Consider the following 25,120-nt stretch of genomic DNA (forward strand, 5'->3'; position numbering starts at 1 on the left):
AAGCCAGACTTTATTGCCAATGCAAATAATAAGAGATTGCATCACTGAAATAAACAAGTTCTCTATTTCCCATTTAGTTTGGACAAATGATACACAAATTACATGGTTTACGTTCAGAAAAGTTACTCTGAATGGTGTGGTCTCAACATTGTTATATACAAAAGCAATAATTTCAGCCAAAGAAAACAGATTACTGAAGTATTTCTAACCATTGTCCAACTCACTGTTTTGAAGTTCACAGTCTCTAAATAATTGCAATCTGCTAAGACAAAGAAAAAAAAGGCACCTCCACCCCTGGCTATGCAACTTTTGTGAAAAAGAGTAATAGAGGACTGACAGAATATTTATAACACAGTAGCACTCAGTGTTTGCACTTCTGACATGTCTTAGACCGTCCTTTGATCATTCTTTTAGATCTTTTGCAAGACTTCTAAACACACCACAGGTTTGGTTTTTTTAAAATTTTTCATAAAATAAGGCTCAGCATTTTTCAAAGAAGTTTTCCCTTAGCAATGTTGCCCAGAAGAAAGTAGAACACTCAGTGTTCAACTAATGAGTGACATGAGTTAATAAAGGAATAAGTTAATATTTTACAGCTTATTTGAATGAAAAAACTAGCTTTTTTACTTGGTTTTTGAATTTAATTTTATCTTTTCTACCACAGATTTAACAGTTTGTAGCTCCTATTTACACAAAAAAATTACGCGCATTACAGCTTGCTTTGTTTTGAGCTCTCAGAAACAACACAAGAAATACTCCACATGAAGCCTTCTACTCATGTTTAGATTTACCAGTTTCCTTATATTTGCTGAAGTCATTGTGTCCATCATTTTAAAACTCTGCAACACCTACCTGCTCTTCTACTGATCTACAAATGTCACTGACAGATGCAGTGCTGCATCTGTGCATTTTCTAAATAAAGGGTTGCATGCTACAACACAGGATAAATAAATATATCATCAAATCAGAATACCTATTTGAGATGTTACAAAATTATTTGGAAATTATAGTATAGAGGAACTCTGCCATAAGGTCATAGTGTAGATTACTGAAACATCATGAGTAAGATGTTTTGTAAACAATGGCTTGAAAGAAAGCACTTAAATTTACCTGAGAAAGCATTACTGTAGTATCTTGAGAGTGTTTGCATAATATCTTTGGAATGCTGAGTCCATGGAGCAATCTTTCTGTAAGTTTTTACTCTGTGGACAAGCTGAGAGCCTCCATACTGCAGAGAAAGTGTGTCCCCATGATCTTCATATAATTCTTCAAATAATCTGAAGGAAAAGCAAAATATGTCATCTATGAAACTTCTGAACAGAATTTTAAAAGAGAAAATATAATAAAGTCTTTCTGCAAGTGCAATACAATTTCTTTGCCTTTATTCAGATAAATATGTGAAAATTTTATTCAGACATAATAATTACTAAGAAGGTTTAGACTTTGAGATTTTCATTACTTTTTAATATAAAAGAAGAGGTTCACACAGCGTATGCAGTTCTGTAGATTGAGGAAGATTAACATGTCCTACTACTTAATGGGGAGAAAATAAACAATATATCGTCACTAAGCAAGGCACGTTTAATACACTAAAAGGACAGAATATATCAATATCTCAAGGCTACATCTTCTGTTAAGTACATCAGGAATGCAGTTAGCATTACCTTCCAAAAATCTCTGCAGTTACAATAATGATGACTCAAAGGTACAAAATGAATAAACATGACTTGTAAGAAAAGTGTATGGCAGTCAGGTAACATTTGCTGGAGCTGGAAAATCTTGATGTAAGTAGAAAGCAAAAAGAATTGGATAAGAATTGACTTAGGAGAGCTGGCTAAAAAGTTCTCTGGCATCAAGAAGTTGACACTATCCAAACTGGGACTAGTTCAAATAGCAAAAATTAAACAAGCTTCATATCAATGACAAAAACAAGACAAAAAGAGGCTATCTTAAGGAGATGGTGCTCAGTCTAAAACATAAGAGACAGGTGGGTGCTTCTCAGAAATGGAGACTATGGCCTTGCTTGAGCAAGACAATGACAAGGATGATATTTTGCTAAAAAAGACGGGCAGTTTAGTTAAGAGGCAAAAAAAACCCCAAACCAGAACAAAACAAGCCCCAACCCCATCCCAAAACAAAAAAGCAAATCCAGTCATTCAACTTGTTCGAATGTGTTTCACATCAGTATAGGAAAACAAAGTAACTCAGGCATCTACATGTAATACTTGCAGAGCAAAAAAGTCCTTGGGGAGTGAAAAGGAAGATAGAAACAAACAACAAAATAATTTGTTTTTTTAAAAAGCACCAGAACAAGACAACAAAAGCATTCCCCTAATAAAGTTTCCAACAAAAGGGACAGTATTGTATATGTAACCTAGCAACCATCTGACTGAAGTTCTACTGGAAAGGAGCTGGATGAAGAAGACTTCTCTGAGCAGCAAATCCATTTCTGTAAAAACTAAAGAGCTGTCCAGCAAATCTTCTGTCCAAGGTCAAGTACAAAAAGATCAATTAGAAGGAAACATCTGCTAAGTAACTTTAAAAAAACAAAAGAAAAACTCCAAAACAACAGACAAAAAAAAACTCAAAGAAATAATCCCAAGCCCACCTGCCTCTACAGACATTGTTCAAAGAGCACAATACCATGTATGAGAATCTCATTTGTTTCTTTGGGTTTGGTGGGTTGGTTTGCTTTTGTTTGACCAGTAGCCCCAGGAGGCTGCACAGCAAATGGTATTGGCAGCAGGAATTATTCATTCCCAGAGGTAAATGTGCAGCTCCCAGCACCTGGGACATGGTGGATCAGAGGCACAGGCACAGTCACCAGGCAGAGGCCAGGAGGCACCCACCTGCCGAGAGAACCAACATGCTGCAGGTGAGGTGGTTTGTGCAGCACATACCAGCTCCAGGCACCAGGCAAGTGCTGGAAACTAGTGGGAAAAAAGAGGAGGAGCTGAAGGTATATCTCAAGTGAAGGGGACTGAAGCAAAACTACTTGTGGTTTCTGAATACAAGTTAGGTCTCCATGCTCTACAACTATCAAACCACTAGTAAAAATCAGCAATGAAGCCATAAGTTTCATAATCACAACAACAGCTTAAAAGAGTAAAAGCACAGCACCTTAAAGACCCCTAAATTAATTTCTGAAGCATGTGTACAAGTTAAGCAGCTTAGTTTACCCTTAACCCCAAAGCATTTCAATACAAATGCTGGGTTTTCATAAAGAGTTTGAGGATGCTTGTATAAATACCATTGACACCTGATCTGAAAGAACAATTTTGCTGAAAAACTTTTCTTCAATAAATCAAAACCCATGAAATCTTCCCAAAGAAAAAGTAGGAAATAGCAAGGTAAGATGAACTTATATGCAATTACGAGTTTGGCATTCTCCATGAAAGTATGTATTTACTTCAGTTTTCACTCTCAGTCAGCATTTTGCCTCAAGCAATTGAAACAAGTGCAAAAGACTGGGGCAGAGGTTTTCTTAAATTATTTCAAGGGAAAACACATCTCCTTAAGTTCAGGCATATAAAAAGAATGAAGTCAAGCAGTTATATCATAAGACTGATTAATATTCTTTTCCAGAAGATCGAACTTTCAGCATGACAGGATTTTCTCATGATTTCAAATATCAAAGATGTTTTAAACATGGACAAATAAACATGAAATCATTCCAGCAGAAATAACTGTACGCTTCTTCTACATGGACAAAATTCTCCATAATCTCTTGACTCAAAATTAACATTTAAAACCATGACACACTCTTTTAATCTATCTTACCTTACAGCATCTGTATCAAATTGCAAATTTGGTTTATCAATCAATCCCAATGAATACAACTGGTAGGCCAAAGCACATTTCCCCACCATAAACTGGGCTGTGTTAGTGCGATCTAAACAGTCCACACAGTTGGTTCGGAGGACTCCAGTCTGGTGAAGCAATCCAAATAAAAGATTTATCTTAATCAACAAATTACTACAGTCATGCTTACTACTTTTTTGCTATTAGCTAAGTCTTATCAAATCTCAAATTATGTCAAATTTTATCTGCTCTGCTGTTTATCTTCCCTCAACAAACATATCCCAGTTATCAGCTAGTACAGGAATGGTCACATGCTCTCTAACTTACAAGAAATACAAAATTATGAGTGGCAAGTCAAATCTTAAGAATATGCCCTGTGTTCAGAGTATGTAACCCTAACATTCAGGTATAAATTTGATATTGTATGGTTTGTAGTTTAGTCAGTACTTTTCTGACCTTAAAGGAAGACATGTTTCTAGTTTTATTTTCTTTTAGTGCTGGAAACTGTAACAATGTACAGAATATTCAGCACTGGTGAAAATGTCAGTAACCCATGTTCCTGTCTATGAATATGCTACCAGGGTTAAGTATGTGCTTATTCCTCACTGCTTCTGTAGAACATTTTATGACACAGTGCTAAAATGCTGCTGGTTTAACTTTCACTGAACTGATAACATTACAGACTGAACAGTAATGGAAACCAGTTTAAAATACAAGCATTTCTCAGACTAAGTCCAGCAAAGATACAATTCCAACACCACACGGTTTTGGGGTACCATGCAAGAACTTAAGACCCTAATTCCCAATTAGATTTCTAGGAATGACAGCCATAATAATATGTACTATAAATATCAATTTAAGAGCAATCTGTGAGTCACCAATCAGGCATTTAAGGGAAATGAATCACTGTTCTTTGGAAGTGCTGACCTACATCACTATGAACTAAAGAAGTATATTTTAGTACCTGCAAGCGACCAGTGGAAACAACACAACCTCCCAGTTCATTCCACCTGAAAAAGAAACAAAACAAAATGACTTTCAAATGATTTAATAAAATAACAGATCATATCAGGTATGATCTGCTCAGTGACAAATTGTTACTTCTGAATTTTCAGCGACTTGAGAGACTTCATCTGCAGCAGTCTAAGCAAATACAGTTTCTATTTAAAAAAAAAGTTTCATATTTTGTATTTATAAAACCATAAAATCCACTGGTTAACAACAGATTCAGTAACATTTAGATGACAATTATCTTATTTGTATGCCTCAAAAGAAGTCACTTGGTAATTTCTAAATTAGTCAGCCTTAAAATAACAATTTAATACACATAGAAATTCCAAACAGCTTTCAAAGGAATAGGTGCTATTCATTATGCATCAAATAAATTATAGGTACTTTTCATCTGGACGCAAGATACTGCAGTAGGAATCTGGTCGATTTACAAAAAATCCAGTCTTCTTCACTACACTTTCTGCAATCACATTCAGTCTGTCAAGGACATTGCAAAGTTTGCTGAGGAGAGGGGAAAAAAAGAGATAGTCAAAATATATTAATACTAAAAAAAGTCTCACTACATAAAAAGTTTTTCCATAACAAAAATTATTTAAAAACAGGCCCATAGCACAGCTGTATTCATTCAACTGTAATTATGCTTATAGTTCTCTTAGATTCTACAGGACAGAAAGACTGACTATGTCTAAGCAATTTTGCTTCTTCTTGATAAAAACATTATATAAACTAGAAGCAGAAGACATAAAAAACCTAAAACTCCTTGATTTTTACATCATACAGATTTTTTTCTACCAAACTTTCTGTGATTCAAAAACATGAATGAGGCAGAAAAGGATGTATGATCATCCTAAATCACATTTCCTTGTTTTGTTTGGAAGCTGCTGTTTTATTCAGTAACATTTGCTTCTATAGGTGCATTTCAGTCACAAGCACTAGTATAGAAAATACTACTTCTACCTTTTAGTGTATTTGGCCATATCCCAGGGTATATATATAATTGCATGCTCTGGGGGTAAGAACTGGTTGAGATATGTCACAGCAGCAACAAGTTCTTCACTGAGAATCCTTTCATGCTTTCTTTTTTCACGTTCCTTTAGCAAAAAGAAAAGGAATTTAACATCAAAATTTTCATTAACAACTGCATATAACCCATACACGTACGCATATATAATGGAAATCAAAAGTGGAAGCTGTAGCAACAGCAGGCAGTTCTTCATAAATAGTACAATAAAAATAAGAACAGAAAAGATAGAAAAATCTGAACATTCTAGGTTTTAACAATCATTTGTTATTAGTAGTAAAAGCCACCTGTTTCAAACATGCATAATCATTGGCTGAAAAATGGTATGCTGTAAGCGTAAAGAAGAAAACACAGAAATAAAAGTGGCTATGTAGATGAAATGGAGAACCACAAAAGAGAAGAAAAAACACAGGCCAAAAGGGAAGCATTCAATTCAGTTGTGGAATACAGGAGGAAAAGGGAAATTCTTCTTCATTACTGGCAGGAGATGGCAAACAACAGCTCCCACCTCCCAGTCTTGCAATTATTTTTGAAAATCAGAATTGTGTTGCCATTGCCTGAATATAAAATTTGTTTTCATAGAATCACAGAATGGTCTGGGTTAGAACAGACCTTAAGATCACCTAGTTCCAATCTTGCTTTGAATGGAACCATACTATTTCAGTAGTTATCAGTGCTAATTTAAATTTAATGATAAATTTATTTGGACTTAGATCTAACGGGTAATAGCAAAAACCTGAAAAGAACAGTGAAAGATTACTGTAAGAAATCTCTAAACATGGGAAATCTTGTTTTTGAAGGGCTGTAGTAGAAGCAAAGTTATGTACTATATCCTGTAGGATGAGATTTATGAAAAAAATATTTCACTTATAAGCTAATATTAGTTTTAGAACATAACCAAAATTATGCAGTGACTCTACAGAAGGAAGCTTAATATTAAAAATCAAACACCTAGAACATATTCAAAATATTGTACCTTCACAAGATTCAATATAATAATAGGAGAGCCAAATCTCTGAAGCATTTGGTCAAAGTGAAGAGCAGCAACATGTGCATAAGGATCTGCTTGGTCCACTGAAACAAACATAAATTGAAGATGATAATAAGTGAGCTGTAGAATTTCCCCTTAATAGTACTCTACACCAAAGATGCATTAATTCTCTGGTAGTAATGACACAGTTAAATACTTCCCCCTCTTTTCATGTAAAAGCTGTTAAAAAATATTCCCTTTGCCGAATTGCAGGCAGCTTCTTAAATTTTCATGAAATGCCAATACAGAACAATTATTCTGGCCCCATTAATCTCAGCCCAGACATTTTCCACCATTTTCAACAGGTTTAATATTTTATCCACGATACTAAGATAAATGTAGCTAACTTCACACACAAAGTAATACAAAGAAAGCTCACATCTTCAAACAGAAACATTTCTTATTTAATTTCTGAATGTGAAGTCTAAGATTGAGATTTTTTCCATAATTTTTTACTTTGAATTATGGCTTCACAAAGCACAAGTGAACAGACAATTTGCTCATTTTTGCAAATTCAGTTTTCACTTATTCTCTCAGATGTTCCTTTAGGACAGAGCACTAACCATAATCTATCACAAAGAATAATTTGTACACACGTGTTATAGGTGGCTTAGGCATCATAGTTGAAATATCTTGAGACCAGTACAGAGGGACAGACCCTCGAACCTGAACATAGGAAGAATAACTCCCCGCAGAAAATGACATAACTGAAGCATCATAAAGTATTTGTTCAGTTTCCACTTCATTAGCAACATCTCCCTAAACCAAACAGAAATACACATATGATGTAGACATGACATTCAAAGCTGCATGCAGTACAGAGAATTGATCATTACAAACAGAGCACAGTTAAACTGTGAGACACTGAACCACAGTAGTGAGAACAACACTGAAGGTTAAATTCCCATTTGTCCCTAATGAATATTTTTATTCAGTTTTTTATTTCTTCCCTCAGTTTGGAAATAACATTATCTCTAAGTGTAAAAAACCAAAACAAGTGCCAAAAAACCAAGTGGTAAAAAATTAAAAAAAATTTAGAACTATTATATTTATTATTTTAGGAACAATTATATTATGCCAATGAAAAATGCAATGATACCTGTGATAATATCATCTAATAGCATAATTTATAGCCAAACCCTTAACAACCCTCCAAACTATTTCAGCTCTTCAGTCAGTCAAGTTCAAGCTTTCATACTGGGGAGAGGCAGGAGGAAACAACCCCTAAAATCACATTTGATTTACCTCACAGTTTGCTCCTCGTTTCAGAAAACGTGTTCCAGCAAATTTGCTTGATCTTCTGGCTATCAGAGTGACATATATAGGGCGGCCATATATTAACAGTTCTTGAAAGAGAAGCTAAGGTTTACATGTCACATGCAATTTTTTGTTCACTTACTTTATGCACGCAAAAATAAGGTCTAACAAAAGTGTATGAAACTGATAGATCTGATTTACTAAAATCACCTTAACAGTGGTATCACTTCCAGACTTATTTTGCAACTGGAAGAGAACATTGCCCTTTCCAACAATCTGTTTTAAGAACTTTGAAAAGCAAGTACATTGCAATACATCACCCACTTTTCAGAGCCTACAGAAGAGAAGCAGCATTTCTATTTTATGAAATGACAATGGAGGAGAAATGGATACAAGATACACCTAGCACAGCAAATGCTGCTTTTGTGAATACTGGGATTAAAACTTGGGAGCTTCATTTTCAGATGAAGTGTATTTTTACCCTCTAATTATTTGTTTGGAAAAATATACAAATTTGCAACCACTTGAGTAAAATAACTGAAACCCAGAGGCAAACACGCTATTGATGCAGTGGTGGCTTTTTTACAGTCTTTTTCCATTTTACTAAAACCAAACAGAATCAGAGGCTAGTGTGACTACCATTGCTTCCTCAGTGTTAGAGAGGCACAAGAAAGAGTTAAGAAGATATTTGCTCACTCCTGCAGCTGCAGGCATAATGTTGGCAGTCAGATCCAGCTTTGATTAGGTAAGACCACAAATGAAATAGTGGTATATAAAAGCAGATCTAGTTTTTTTTCTGAGGAGTAAGCCAATGACCAACAGTCTTACAATCATAAAACAGCAAAATCAAATTTTGCAGACACCACTAATGTTAACGTCATAATTGTTTATGCTTCCCCAGAAATTTTAAGCTAACATGATAGTGTTGGTGAATAAAACAGTGTCTTTGTAATACACTAAATTCTTAACACATAACCTGACATTTCTTTGGACTGTGATATGCATTTGGACTTTTGCTTCTTCTGCTACAATGTACATAGACCCTTTTAACCATTTAAAATAGTATATAGTCAAGAAAAGACACTTTCACATGTCCTAGTGCTCTTCACACAGCAGGGCTGAAGTTCCATCATCGACTTCAACAGAAAGACAGTAAATACAAGAATTTCTTCAAATCTCAGTAACTAAAAAATGTTTTAGAGAAGATTAGTAGGAGAGCATTTCTATGGCAATGTCATGGTTTAAAAACAGCTGAAACCAGATCAGTCAGCATATCAGTTCTGCTTAGCTTTTCTCCCTTTCCTGAAACATCTGCGAAAAAATACAGCTGAGCCAAAAAATCCTCTCAAGTTCTTTACTACTAAACCCCACACTTATTAACAAAGCCTCACTGAAAATGCAGTCTACCTGTGATAGGATCTCTTACAATAACTATAATTCTTACTTAGAAAGTCATGAAAATAAAAGCTAAACAATAAGTATAAAATTGAATGGTATTTATATGACAAAGAAATATGAATGTTCAAACTGGGTTTTTTCAAAATTGATAAACCAAAATTCATTACGACAGTAGAAGGATACTTGATTGTCCACAGAATCCATGAATAATATACAGCAGCCAGTCACGATGAACAGCACTTCTTACTGCTTCCAGAAGCTTGGCATTCCACACATACTTCTTGTAAGGCTTACTGCAAATCCCAAATACACCTAGGAAGTTGTTACAGTGAAAATGCATTAGCAATTAAGAAACAAACACACCTGCTTTAAAATTCAGGACATTGGATCTTTGTTTTGATTTTCCCTTGACTGCAACTCAGTGTAGCATTTACTTGCATCCTTGAGGTTTGCCGAACACAGATAATTCCAGGCACGTGCAGTTTTATCCAGCTTTTATGAGGATTTGCAGTTTTTCTAGAGTTGCCAGTCACTGTTGTGATTGAGTGCCTTCATGCAGAAATTACTGATATACTTCAGTATTAAAAAGAGATCTCTACAGAGCAGCATCAAGGGATTTGATAACGAGGGAAATAAATGTGAATTCCAGTTGAATTGTGAATAATTGTGAATAATTGTGAATTCCAGTTGAATTCCTCCATACAGGACTTTATAAGCTTCTCAATTCTAGGTCACCTCTAATTACCTACAAGGTTCTGGAAGATCATGAACATCAATCCTTTTTCACACAATTCAACACAGTCTTCCTAATTTGCACTAAAATGAAGAAACACAGCTATTGTAGACCTACAAATTAAAATTCTGTTTCTGATATATCTGGAATCAGAGTTGTCTTCTCTTTCAACTATCAGGACCAAGATGTGACAACTGTCATTGAAAGGTGGCAGAGGGAATTGAATTAATCTGAAACTTAGAAGAAAGAGGACAAGAATTCTATTGCCTATATTTTTTCACACTTTTTTCAAATGAAGTTTCTGACAGGACAAATTACATTGTAGCAGTATGAATGCCAATTATAGCAGAAAACTACAGCAGTCAAATGTTCTGCTGGAGGAAAAAGGAGTTCTTCTCATAGACTGCAGGTGAAAATGCAGCTGTTGAACAAACTATTGCCACCTAGACCCAACTTACTGTAAGCCCAGGGAAAACTGATGTAAACAAAATATTTTCATGATGGAATTTAGACAGTCAGCAGAAGCTGGTCACAAGCACTTAGCCAGCAATTTTTCCTCTTTTTTACTACTAGTGGCATTACTTTGGTGAGGATTTATTTTTAAATGACAGGTGGCTGTTTGTTACACATATTCTATGATTATATAGGTGAGCAGCACACAGTGCTGATGGGGTCAAGGTTAGGGCATCTTCATTTCTGATTGTTTTTACAATGACATAGAAGAGATAGTGCCTTCATAAGGAGTCCTGAGGGATCCTCCAGATTAGAGTCTTTGCAGAAGAGGAATTATTGCTCTCTTCATTCCTTATGGTCCTTTCTGATATTGTAGTATTTGATAACCAGTTGCTGGTATCTTGATATATATGACCATGTTACTAATATCTTTTTCCTGGGGGCATGGGGGTTTCATTCAACAGAATAAAATCCAATATTAAGAATTTCAGGAGAAAATTACTCTGTGTATGTGTTCATGAAGAAAAATGGAGAGAAAATAGTTTTTCTCTCTGGCTGTTCATCTTTATACTCTTATAATCCAAACTGAAGGCTGAACTTTCCAACCGAAATGAGAAATTTTTCTTACATTTCTTGACAGGGGTTACTACAGTAAGAGGATGCTAACTTCATACAGTTACTCTGTTGTCAGTAAAAAATGGTACTTAATCAGTTATTGGTTCCCACTCTCCTTGTAACTCATTCCTGTTGGGAGATTCAAAAGTCAGTTGAGTAATCAATTGCTGGAAAATGTCAGCATGCTGAGTCATCTTCCCCAATTGCAATGTAACTTAAAACAATGACTACACACCTCTAGAAATCATTGTTCACATTGAAATGTATTTGGTACTTCACAAAATCTTTTATTAACTCACAATTGTTAGGACACTACTGACCAACAACAGAAGACATGAATGTTTCTCAAAAGTAAACCTAAGTGGAACATAGTTTAAATGCACTCATGTCCAACAACATCAGTTTAATTAGATGAATTTTCTTACCACTTCCCCCCTGTGTTGAAAGTCCTTCATCTTCAAATATATCAAAACTCTCTTGTCGGGTCTGGGTTGTTTCAGTTTTTAATATCTCAAGCGGCATTCTCAGGACAGTAAGATTATACTGAAGGGAGTGAGATAGATCATAGCTGTAACTGATAGACAGTTAACATTTATTAATAATTGTAGATGCAGAGGAATTTTCTGAAAGCCCTTACTTTCCATCCGTGCTTATATTTAACACAGTACTGTTTTATAGAAAAGACTTCTGAACAAGAAACACAGATCCTGATTCTATAACAGCAAACGATACAAATGATTTCCAAAAGAAGCTTTACAAACACAGAAACTGTTTACAGTTTACAAAAACTGAAAAAGTGTTTATATTCTTCTTTTAACTGAAAACTAAACATATATTTGCATGGAAGAAAAACTCAAGTTTTACACTGAAAAACATCTTTCACATGCCAAAGCATGAAACATACATAAAACTTGGGTAGGTTTTATCTTCACAGATCCAGCTGTGAAAGCCTTCATTTTCCAAGAGGAAGCATATTCTAGACTGACACACCTTTTGGTGATTGCAAGAGGGATGTTTCTGGGGTTTTTTTGGTGGTTTTTTTTTTTTTTTTTAAAGTCTTCAAGTCTTCTTCCACTACTGCCAGGTTTACCACCACATTTCTTGTGCTGTCCCAAAAATCTCACTTAATAGTAGCTGGGACACAGAAACTTGTCTTAGATATGGCATTCATGAAACAATAAACAAGAGAACTGCAATGCCTAAAAAGCCCTATGAAAGACATACCCCACCTAGGGTGTATCTTAAATGAGGATCTATTTCTCCACCTTTGCTCCTGAGTCAAGGCAAAGCTTTATTTATGGAAAATGGGATCAATAAAGAATAAATAACAAGACAAGCAACCTCCCCTGAAACCTAATACTTTTCCAAAGGAAGAACTTCTGCATAATCTGGCAAGGCTGAACAGTCAGTGGAAATAGTAGTTTCAGTGTCTACTTTTTTCCATGCCATTAAAAGTTCTATATTTCTTAAGCTAATGGAGACTAAATTCCTAGCCAATTGATTAAAGGAGAAAGCAGGTTCAAAATACAGAGATGAAAATGGACAAGCAGCATGATCATGTGTCTTATTTCTCCAGAATATCAACCTAAAAGTCTTGGGTATCACAAACAAAACCTATAATCTTCCAGCAAGTGTAAGTGCACATTTTTTTAAAGGAATAATAACTAATACCTACCTAAAATAGAAGTTGCTAGAAAGGTCCACATTTTGAAAGATTCTCAGATACCTAGCAAAATAATTCAAGTTGGAGCAAAAATTATTATTTTAACAAGACAGACTATAAGATGTCATTCAGAGGATCACAGAAAAGAAATTACACATAAATATTGATTTTTTTTTCCCTATGTTCCTTTCCTATCTTGCTGTAATTGATTTGACAGGTAATTAAACTAGAATGTCAGCATATGGATTAAATAAATAAAATACCCTTTTTTAAAGAATACAAAACTAATATCTACTCATACACATACTCTGTTTCTTTACACAATTGTAAAGTTGCAGTTCTATTTTCCACTTATGCACATTAAATTTTTCAGGACTTAAAAAAGAAAACTCTCAAAAATACTACAAAAGAAATGAAATTTTTCCATTACTCTCAAATAAATGAACAAGAAAAGAAATATCTAGTAAAATCTGTCATAGCCTTGAAAATTCCCAGAAGGAACCATTACATTGTCTATGAATAATACAATGTCAGACACCATAAATACGTAGGTTAGATAACATGGTCTGCTGCACCCTAAGAGGAGAGACTGAGGTCTGGGATCAATCCCACCTTAAAGTGGAAGTTTTTTTAATATTTAATACTGGCTTGGTTCTTTACCTGGCATCAATTTATCATAAATCATCACTTTTTGACTATTCACACTTAGTACAAACTGATTATAGTTTACTGATACGAGTTGCCTGCTATTTCATAGAAACAAAGTCACCCTATCCTGATAAAAACAAAGGCTTAAACTTCTCTCTTCATAAAAATGTCCCTGAAAAGAAAGAAGCTGTTAAACTTACCAGTGAATCTTTTCACGACCCTTTACAACTGCAACATTCACAAGATGCTGACAGCACTGAATCATTTAATAACCTATTCAGCACCTCTTGAAGGGCACAAAAGATCTCTTCAGGTGAGATTAACATCATGCAAAAGCTACTAAATAAAGAACAGTGCCCCAAATCGTACAAGCCAATATTAGCATTACATTGGCCTTGCAGGAACAAAATGCTTACATTTGACACTTCTTGGTGCAGATTTACTAAACTTAGCTGTGACATGGAGATGTGGATAATAAACTCTAGAAGATTATGACAGCTGTATTTACTCTCCAGGCTAGACGCCATGGAACTTGTAGTCTATTTTCCAAACAACAAGATAAAATGGCTTGAATGACATACTAATACAAAAAACCCATGACTGAAGTTCCCAGTTGCAATTCAACATTGTTTAGAAAATATTCAAAAAGTACACACTAATTACCAGCATTATTTACCTGGCCTCATCAGGATGACTGACTCTTACAGAGTCATTTGGAATGTAGATCATATTTGTATCTTCTATTTTATATATTGCATGACCTCCAATATCTGCCATTTTTCTTCTTTTTGTTATTAGCACAATGTAATAGCCTTCTAAAAACCTGACAAAACCTGTTAAAACAGTATTACAATGCTTTTAGTTGTATATTTGTGTTTATTTGATAAAAAACATATTTAGCAAAACAGTATCAGGATTGTCTCAAGACTTCAAAGAATTTTTATTTGTTCTGAATGTTATATGCACATATATATATATATAAATATATATACACACACAGAGTCTTAAAATTCACTCCCATTAATCAATAAAATACATCGTTTTTTCTTATTTCCCCTCCCACTGTGGGTATTTTTAATACTTGGTAGCAGAGTTAGGACACTGAAAATGTGGACTATGTTTCTGTCTACTTAACATACTTGTATTTGCTTTTGACAGGACTCTCATTGTTCAGAGATACACTCTATTTACCTCAGATACTAAAGGTTAATTTTCTAGGGTAAGAAGAATCCCAGACTCCAATTTTCTTTTCAGGTTCATGTACTCTCTGCTGGGGAGGGACACAGAACAGGAAAAGGAGTTGTGGGTAAAACAAAACCTCTGTGCTCTCTCTCCTTAACTGAATTCCTTGACTAGAGAGTATTTCCCCCAAATCAGCCATTCAGAGTATCAGGGGTACTCCTTTTTTTCCTGTTTCCTCTCTCAGATATCAACACTTGACCCTGCTGAAACACAAAAGGCTAAGAAGGTAGAACAGGCAGTGTCTGGTTTTATTGATATAAAAAGATGGCTTCTGAAGCCTCCACTCTCATTCCCTGCAGGGCATAGCCATGCTTCTTCATGGAGTGCCTCCTTTGGATACTTTTATTATATATGATTGGAAAAAATGTAACAAACCTTTAAATACAACACAAATGTAGAAATTCAAATTAAAAACAGAAATACATAACCACCCCTGAACTCAAATGTGGTACTAATACAGTACAATACAGCAGTAATATGCTTTAATAAGTAATAAATTACATTAATTAGCTATTGGAGGTAGCTGCTCTGATAGGTTATTGAGAGCTTGAAACTCACTCACTACTGTACTATAAACAAATAAATTAAACTGGGGAGGGAGATGATGATGATGATGATGATATGATACAAATGGACCCTCACAATTCATAGTTTTACTTGTATTTACACTCAGTTCTCTCAGCTTTGCAGTACAAAGTAAAGAAAAAGGATGAGGAGAGCACACATTTTCCTCCCTGTCACTGCTGGAGGCTGCAACGTGATCGAACCAACTGCAATCTTTTCTTCCACCTTATTAGCCCCCCTTGGAAAAATGCTCTCACCTGCACAAAGACAGGAGGCCCTGCTGACAATAAGAAACAAACCTTCCATTTGAAGCAGACTATTGAATTTCAGTTGTTAAATAGTAGTCACAGTTCTTCCTGTATCCTCCAGGTACTAAAATCACTTGTGTGAACAGTCTCTGTCCTTTGAATTTCACCAGACAATATAAAAAAGTCTGACAAGGAACTGAGCCTTTCTCCCTGGACTGGTCCCTCCCTTTAAAAGCAATTTTCACTTTTAAACACTACACAGTAAACCAGAACTCAGTCTATCAGCACCCCCATTCTGAGTGCACTGAATGTACTGCATCTGGTTAATGAAATAACTAGAGGACAGAACAAAGCTGTTCTTTATAATTTTAGGAAAAAATATCCCTGTTCTTCTGACCTGAGCCAGGAGGCAGAAATAAACAACCAGTTGCATTCCTTCAAATTACATGTTTATATAGATATGGTCTGAATCATGTAATTTGGAAGCATATAATCTGATAGAGAGTCTGTTACTTCTAAAGAGTAATCTAGAAATACATATACCATGTCTGTTATCCAATACATTTGTGCAGCTACAGAATAGAAACTCTCCTGTTATGAACAGTATGTATAAACAGGCATACTATTGGGATGCAAAATTTTAACTGACTGCAACCACTTTTCCACCAAATATTTATCACATATTTAGACAGTAGGCACTGATTGCTTGTGTAAAAAAAACCAAAAACCCAGTGCTGCAAGGCTGTTAGAAGCTCCTTTAGGTTTATCCATATTATCAATACTCTTAAATCAGTAAGAAACATAAACACCATCTGAAGAATTTCTGAAAAGCTGGATGTTCTGATGAGTTCCAAAATGCTTCAAAGGCAAAAGGAATGAAGAATGAAGTTTGCTTAATTTGCCACTTTGGATTAGAATAGTATTTTATTATGTTTTGATTGTTAATGCAAAATTCGGAAGCATCCTTTAAAGTAATTGCATTCTCCACTTTCTCTGCAGCTTTGGCTTTAGATGTCCAGGTGTATATTGACTTTAATAAACCACAAAGTATTCTTGAGAGCTGTCACAGCACATATTAACATTTACTTTAGAGACATCAGCCATCAATATACTGACCTCAGTATCAGACATTAGGCAGGAAAGTAGTGCCTTTCAGATGAAGTTAGAAGTCATTAAATCCTTGAAGCAATGCTTGAGGACTATGGACAGCTGAGCAGCATTTTAAAATTCAGCTGACATACCAGTCAGTTATACTTGTTCAAACATGAAAAAGAAATCTTTAAATATGTCACTGCAAAAAGTTAACCAAACTGAAAAGTTATCTTTCTGAATAGTGTGTGATAAAGAAATATAGCCTAATAAAGAATGTTGACTTTCATTTTCTTTTTAAAAAGCATTCTGTGAGCTCTGGAATTCAGGAGCCAAGTTCCACATGATTTGTATTCTAAGATCAGCTGAATTTGGTAAGATCTTCAACCAAGTTTCTAGAGTTTGGCTATTTCCTAGATCTGTCCCTTAGTGACAAAGAAAAAGACTGATTACAGCACAACTTTCACTCCTATGACCACCTGTTTTAAAAAAATACACAGAAACTTACTTTGAGCATGACAAATTTCTAAATTCTCCTTAGTTTCATAAATAAATAAAATCGGGGGAGACAGAAAGATATACAATGTGACACAATAAGCCTCACCTCCCAGGAAAACAAAAGATTTTACAAAATCAATCAAAGCACTTACCCACTATACCAAAAGCAGAGACAGCTCGAGATAACCCAGAAGAGCCCTTCTGCCCCATCTTGGTTCTGTTCCCCAGGTCTAAACGACCGAGAAGTTCCCTCACCTCTTGTTGTGTATAAACATGCTTTAAAAGAAAGTCACAGAAGTTATCATAGCTAAATATTATTTCATGTCAGAGAATAAAAGAATTTGCTTAATCTGTGAAATATACAATAAACCAAAGGCCTGCTCTACATTCTTAGTTTCCTATTTCAGTGCTTCTAACAAGTAACCAGTATTATTTGAAACAACTGGGACAAAAGCCCAGCAACAAAATACACAGGCACTTACCTTATCATCAATTATAACCAAATCCTTCGGTTCAGTGCGATCTATTTTCAAAACGCGGTATTTGGTTTCTGCAGGATTACTTCCAACCAGAAAATACCTCTACACAAAAGAAAACCAAGAAGACAAGTCAGAACATTATACAAGATAAAGCAACAAAACCCAGTGTAACTTAAGACATCAGCAATGCCATTTACATTTTGCTTAGACTAGATCCACTACTTCTAACATCAAATATGCAATATTCCATATGGCCTGTTAGTAAACTGTTTTAGACACATATCTTAGGAGGTATATTTGTATACAATCAACCTCTACAACTTAAAAGATCTCTTTCTCTCTTTTTTACAAGCAGGAAAGAAAATTTAAAATCAAAGGTTAAACCCTGTGTTTAGAGAAGATAAACTGTAACTTACACCAGGTACAACCCTACCCCAGCCATTACTGTGTTTTCACTTGCTCTGTAAAATTTAGCAGAAGCTTATACATGAGTTTTTTGAATTTCATGATCTAAAACTTCTGTTGCTATATTGTACTTGTTTGCTCTTTCTGTTAACTAGTCTTTCCTGATCCATACTAAATACTGCAAAATTGTAAGTACTTCAGTAATGCAAGTTTTCTTCTATTTTTGTTTATATTTGCTATTATATTCTTCTCCACAATGTTCTTCCACAAAGCTAAAATTTTCTGGCTAATAATATTACTGTTCAAAAAAACATTAGCTTCAATTCACATTTAAAATATGAAAGAATGAACACAGACAAACATATAGTATGTCCATTTTTTAAGTAAGGAGATCAAACTATAAATTAATTTCTACATTTAGAGGAATTAACAACAAGCACAGGTTGCAGGAGTGACTTGCTAAAAGTAGCTCTCATTTTTTCTAATTCATTTAATCAGTGTGGTGCTATCACAGCAAGGTGGAACTCATTAATAATGCTCAACCTAGTAGGAAAGCATGGCAAATTCATGTGCATCTATGCGGTCAGCCTTTAAGAGTCACATGGATTTAAGATGTGGGAAAAGAAATCAATAATCATATTCATACAAACCTCACAATTTCATAATTTATACCAATTAGACATTAGGAAACATCTTTACTCTCAAAATATTGAAGGTGAAAAAAGAACTTAAAGACCTCTTCAGCTTCCTTGAATTCACAAAGCATATAGATAAACACCACCAACTTCTGGCTCCACCTTGTACATTGACATTACTGTGGTAACTGAGTGGTAAGTTTTGCTGTTCACTCCCAAATGACAGTAAGAAGGCCTTTCAAATTCATATACCATCACAACACTCCCTCACTGAAGCCTTTGAGGCAGCACTTTGGCACAGGAAAGCGTTTCCTACAGAGTTTTTTCCAGCACTGATGTCCTGCAGCGCACAGCCCAGGCTCCCCAGTCTGGCTTCCTCAGAGCAGCCCCTGCAGGGGATCCCTTAGTGCCAAGCTCTTGCTTGCCAGCAGGGAAATGACAAGGACAGTGCATGGCACCAAATGGTACAGCTCTTGTGCTGCTGTCACCCACCATCAGCAAGAAACACCAAATCACCAAGACACACACTTGCTTTGACCATGTCATTATACCATCTTTTTCTTATGGAGCAAAGGTGAATGGGCAGAGGGAAATATATTCATTTGTAATACTCAGATGATAAGTTAGTATGCATTTCAGGAGTGCAGCTTCTTTATTTGTAGAAAACTGTTAGTTAATTAAAGGTAAACAATTTTAAGTATTCCCTAATACTGCAGTACAGTGATGTCCCACTATGTCCAGCTCACTAAAGGAGTGCAATTTCTTCCCAAAGTGATAGCTATGGGTACCAACAAATAATACTGAATAAAAATAGAAGAGCAAAACTCTAAGATGCTTGTCCTAATGGCAGTTTGGACCATAGAGCACATTTAAAATTGGAACACATGCGACACACAGGGAGGGGGAGAGAGACAGTGAGACAGAGAGATGGATATAGAGTTGCAAATGCTATTTCTAAGGAAGTTCAGCTGGATATTTCTCCATTATCATTTTAATTAACTCATAAACCAAAGAAGTGCTATGAGGAATGCATCACTCACATCAGCTTGGCAGCTGCAATAGAGGGCTGTGCACAGCTACAGGGCCAGCATTAGGTGCTGCTCTTTAGAACAGCACCAGCAGAGTTAGATTAGGTGAGGAGTAATTGTACCTGCAGACCATGGAAGCAACCACCATAATGAATGGTACTTAACAGGCTCTCTGAAGTCATTTAAAGACTAATTAAAGGGATTTAAGCTGGAGAGTCAGACTGTGTACTGTGTTAAGGAAGGTCACTTGAGAGCAGCATCAAACCTGAGCATCAATGGACTTAAAGTAAGGCAGGCAATGAGAAATCTACCTTTAGCAAATGGGCATGTCACCCAGCGCATGTCAGAGGATATTCTTGTGGAAGTAATAAAGGAAACATCTGCAAAAACTTTTGAATATGGGTTAGTGCTCAAAACTAGGAACCCAAAATTAGACCTCTGCTTGGGAAGTTTTCAGGACTGGCTAATAACCCCAGAATTACTTGAGAAACAGCCTGATATGCCCACTCATATTCAACCTTCAAGAGCTGAAAGAAAAACAAAGATCGTTTGAAAACTAATGATGAAAAAAATACACAAAAAAGACACCTCAGCATTAGCTGTTTCTGCTACCTAATTTATGCATCTAATGAATAAATAAGTCTGTCTTACTGGATGACATGGAGCACAAATAAAACAGTAGCAGTGATATGTGCTGCAATTATATTTCCCATCACATGAATACTAAGAAATCATAAAGAAAAATACCAAATCAACACAACACTGAGCACGTAACAACAAATAAATTTCTATGCTTTAATATAATTGCAAAATTAATCAAAGCTAAAATGTGCTGCAGTGTTTACAACTCTTTTGATTAACAGAAATTGTTACAATAAAAAAAGAGCAAAAGCTACGGAACCCTTTCCAGAGTATTATCCTTATTACTTCATTCTGTTTATTACTAAGTTGAACTGAATAATTTGAAGCATTTCCCAAGTGTCTCAAACAATTCCACTCCACAGCACAGCCAGTGTATTTAGATAAACAGGCAACCTTGACCAACAAAGTACTTTTTCCAGAGAACAGAACTGCAGCAGAAACTGCTGGCTCCCTCACCCTGCTCTGGCCAGAACCCTCCAACCACACCTGAGGTGACCCATGCTGCTTCCAGGTTTACTGTGCCCCTGGCCTTGGCTGAAATTTGTTAATAAGCACACTTTACCAACTATGGCAACACACCAGGCAGCTACCAGAGCTGGACTGAAGCTTAATTCATTGCACAATTATCACTAAGCAACCACAAGATAGAACAGCATTACTCATTTCCACCTGGGACTGAGTTTTAACCAAAGCAATCTAATTGAAAGGCTTTACACCATCTTTTATCAACCTTTTGATTCAGCCAAAGCCAGCCAAACAGCTTCTTCTAAAAGGAGTCGAAACAAAATAAAAAGACTTACTGAAATTTGTTGTTTTTTAACGGCAGGATAATAGTTCTGAAATCAAACATTCTGCTTACTTTTTTTTTTTTTCTTTAAGATTACTTCTTTGAACTCTGAGTCTATAACTATGATTTACTTCTTTGTATGGACTAATTATGATTAAGAAATGCTAGCACAGCAAAAAACTTTTTCAATCCTCAGTCAAAAAGCTACAAAGAGCTTAATCAGCAGGAAAAAAAAGCGCAAAAATACACAAGCAGAAAAATAGGCAGTGCACTAATACAGGCAATTTTCAAATCTTCAAATAGCATGAAAAAACCACAATTTTAGACAAAAAGCTTGCAAACAATACCTGTTGAGACCACGGATGTGTCTAAAAACACAAAGCCCAGAAGAAGCAGGTTCACCATGGCCATCTTCCAGATCCCTACCCAGCTGCTCTCTCACTCCCCCTCCTCAACAGGACAAGCACAGAAAATAAGATGGAAAAGGTGATGGGTCAGGACAGAAAGACTGCCTAACATTTACCATTACAGGCAAAACAGACTTGACCTGGGGAGAAGGTATGTAATTTACAGACAGTTAAAATAGAATCATAGTATAATTACACCTCAGTGTAAAAACTCCACTCTGCTCTTTCTTTCTACAGGACCTAGAGTAATTCTGGAAGTGTCTGTCTTTCATCTGTCATAGAAAGCGGCAGAATGACACAAAGAAGGAAGACATGATAAGGCACAAAGAGTGGTACCTGGAAAAGCAAAGCCATCTGCTTCCCATAATCTGTTGAAACTCTTCAAAAGAAGATCCTTCAACAGGAGACATTTCAAGAACATAGGCTGCCAAGCACCACTGTCTGGGCATGTAGGAACAGGTACCCATTCTGCATCGTACAAGCCACAGAATTCTGTGAATCCCTTTTATCCCAAGGCAATCAAAGCTTTTTGCCCCAAACACAACTTTTCTCTTGCTAACCCACTAAAGGATTCCTCCAGATTCTCCCTTCTAATTCTAAACTAAATCTATTAATTATCTATTTATACATTTTTCTTTAGCCAAATACTTATTTGCTTTTTAGCACCTCTTCTGCTAGAATGCTTTCAGAAAAATAAATAACTGGATGCCTTTTCATCAGTCTCTTCAATAGACTAAAGATGTCTTGCTGTCCCTTTACTCCTCTCAAGACGTCGCTCCCATGTATGTTACCTCACTGGACCTTCAGTGGACCTATTCCTGGGTGAATTCTTATTTCTTAGATGAAAATGGACTGTAAATCTACACAATATACCATACAAGATTTTATTCTAGACATACATTAGTATCTTTCATTAATGACCATGTCACAAATAACCACACCTCTCTTTTTCAGAGCTGTAATTCATCAGCAGCTCGACTCTCCCACTCCTTCAGATAAAACACCCAGATCGTCTTCCTTCTCCTCTGCTGCTTCTGAATTGATAAACTCTCAGTAAACTTTCATCGGTGTGTAATCTATTGTAAGGTGCATGAACTTTTATAGTACACCATTATACTTCAAATTATTCCTTTTATCTACTCCTGAGGATCATAATCATAATTTCTTGCTTTATTGTGCTCTGATTATCCTAATTATTTACAATACCTTAAAAGACTAATCAGATCTGGTCCCTGTTTTGAGCTAATAACATTAATGAAAATGCTTAAGTACATCAGTCCTAAAAACATTACTTGGAAAAAATCATCCCTATCAGATGATTCCTCATTCACTCCACACTAATTTATCTACTAACTTCTCTGCTAAGCTTCTTCCTTCCATAACAGAGATTTTCCTTGTGGCACTACATCTCAATAGAGGATTTGATTTAAATACATAAGGCCATCTAATTTTTAGATTAAATTTTGCAATTCAACCAGGTTACTCTGACAGCATCTTCCTAAGTCTAGACTGTGTTTTATGTCATTTGCCTGAATTTGCAATTACTTTCCTATATGCAGGACTTCAGAATGGATTAAATATTCCATTTGTCATATTCCAGTCACAGCACTACCCTTGATTTGAGCGACTTGAAAATATTCAGAGTCATTTCACTGGTTAGTATATTTATTTTTTACCTCAACACTGATTGATCCCTTTTTCATAACCTTATTCTTGTTACTCACTTTCTCTTCACCCCTTGTTCAGTACATTCATACTCAAACTAAACTTCTACTTTAAACAGAGGATAATTTTTTTTTATCTTCTGTTATTTTATATTTATTTTATTTAGTTTTTAGGGCCATAACCAACTCAGTTTTAGTAATAAAAATCTGTAATAGAAAGCGCCTATTTTTATTCATCCTTTGGTACATTAAAATAAATACCTTTTTTTTCCCATAAAATCATTACCTTTAAATACGCCAATTTGTGATCATTTATCCACAAGCCTCCCATTCAGAAAGGTGGATTCATACCAAAACCAAATCTGTATGTGGATCTCTGCTTCTGTTGCTCATAGTGATCATATAATGACACCCAGAACAACACAGAACAAAAGAAATAAAACCCATGTTGCCAGAACTTAGGCAGACATTCGTAGGTACATCTTTCACATCAACTGGGATGCATCCACTTTTGAACTTCAGTTTTGCTCTGCCTGGATAGCACATATCCTTCAAAACCTGTGGTGTTCTCATTACTGCTATGCCACTAGCTATCTGCCCTGTTCATAATTGCCCTCAGAGCCCACATACATCAGCAGATCAAGTTTCTCTATTTTATAGCCATAAATCCAGCAGTATGGCAAGACAGTTAAGACAGAAAGTGTCTTCTTGAGTTGCCCAAAATTCCTCCTCTTGTCCCAATTCCATGCTCTGCTCTGCCACATCACCATCACTCCTGGAATACCAATACACAGGGAATAGGAGAGTCAGCTGAAAGGAGCTGTCTTCTGCTAATGAAAGAGAGATAACACATTTCACAGCCACTTCCAGATAGAAAATTATGATAGCTAATGGTTGCCCAGGAGGCTGTTCACTACTTTCAACATTTTTTGAATGTGTCAGATACCCATCTATATAAATTGGTGCACTTCATAATTCAGTAAAAATTCTATAGCTTTTTCTGTGAAATCATATTCTATATTGAAGTTTCTCCAAATTGACCACAGATTAACTTCAACATTAAATATGCAACCTTTGGAGTTTTTAACACAAAAATCTTTACACTGTTAATACTAGAATAAACAACACTTAAAATAAAACAAATGTCCATAGTTTTCTCTGGTGAATAAAGGGTGGAAATATCTACAGGTAATTATTACAGTCACTACTTAATAAGCTTGTGCGAGTCATTTGGATATTGTGGAGATGAAGACTGTAAAAGAACCTGACTAGAATAAAATACTATTAATTAAGCCTCATAATACCCTGAAAGATAGGCAAGTGATATGACTTTATAGAGACAACACAAATTGTCTTGTTCAATGTCACATTGCCTCAGGGGAATGATAATTTCATTGAACTAACCTACAGCTTTCAGTTGGGCTTCATCTGGGGAAAACACAAAAGTTCCATTTTCTCCTGAAGAGGAGAGGAAAATATCTTTTGTTTTTTATTAGTCATAGAGCTCAAATATCTTTAGTGCCCTCTGGTGTGCATTTCAGTGATCAATACGTGTATAAAAGGAAAGATAATTGGCATTGATCTGAATAAAACCTTCAGTTCATCTTTCTGACTACTTCTAAACAAGCTTTCAACTTCCTAGGACAAGCAGGAGCTACAGTTAACATCTCCATGGCATTTATTGACTCAAAGCACCAGCTGGAATGGTAGGTTTCAGCAACTACCCTAAATATAAACATTAATAGAAAATATAGAATTTTGCTCTCTGTTAATTCAATTGACGCCATGAGTTCAGTTCTCCT

The 25,120-nt window shown here is 35.5% G+C and overlaps 1 protein-coding gene across 2 annotated transcripts in view; it reads right to left on the minus strand.

Moving 5' to 3' along the window:
- The window catches only part of FIG4 (FIG4 phosphoinositide 5-phosphatase), a 51,181-nt gene that overhangs the window by 22,966 nt on the left and 3,095 nt on the right, over nucleotides 1-25,120 (minus strand). Inside the window, exons 2-15 of one of the 2 annotated variants that reach the window (XM_066547118.1) lie at nucleotides 17,754-17,852; nucleotides 17,424-17,547; nucleotides 14,307-14,463; nucleotides 12,995-13,045; nucleotides 11,745-11,893; nucleotides 9,702-9,830; nucleotides 8,109-8,167; nucleotides 7,460-7,622; nucleotides 6,810-6,907; nucleotides 5,770-5,903; nucleotides 5,197-5,313; nucleotides 4,766-4,811; nucleotides 3,781-3,929; nucleotides 1,111-1,277 (exon numbers count right to left, since the gene is read on the minus strand). In XM_066547118.1, the coding sequence (XP_066403215.1) occupies nucleotides 1,111-1,277; nucleotides 3,781-3,929; nucleotides 4,766-4,811; nucleotides 5,197-5,313; nucleotides 5,770-5,903; nucleotides 6,810-6,907; nucleotides 7,460-7,622; nucleotides 8,109-8,167; nucleotides 9,702-9,830; nucleotides 11,745-11,893; nucleotides 12,995-13,045; nucleotides 14,307-14,463; nucleotides 17,424-17,547; nucleotides 17,754-17,852 (1,642 nt within the window). Of the gene's footprint in view, nucleotides 1-1,110; nucleotides 1,278-3,780; nucleotides 3,930-4,765; nucleotides 4,812-5,196; nucleotides 5,314-5,769; nucleotides 5,904-6,809; nucleotides 6,908-7,459; nucleotides 7,623-8,108; nucleotides 8,210-9,701; nucleotides 9,831-11,744; nucleotides 11,894-12,994; nucleotides 13,046-14,306; nucleotides 14,464-17,423; nucleotides 17,548-17,753; nucleotides 17,853-25,120 lie in introns of both variants that reach the window. The other variant, XM_066547117.1, reaches the window with a different exon arrangement.

The sequence above is a fragment of the Molothrus aeneus genome, chromosome 3, assembly GCF_037042795.1.
Source record: "Molothrus aeneus isolate 106 chromosome 3, BPBGC_Maene_1.0, whole genome shotgun sequence".
Taxonomy (NCBI): domain Eukaryota; kingdom Metazoa; phylum Chordata; class Aves; order Passeriformes; family Icteridae; genus Molothrus; species Molothrus aeneus.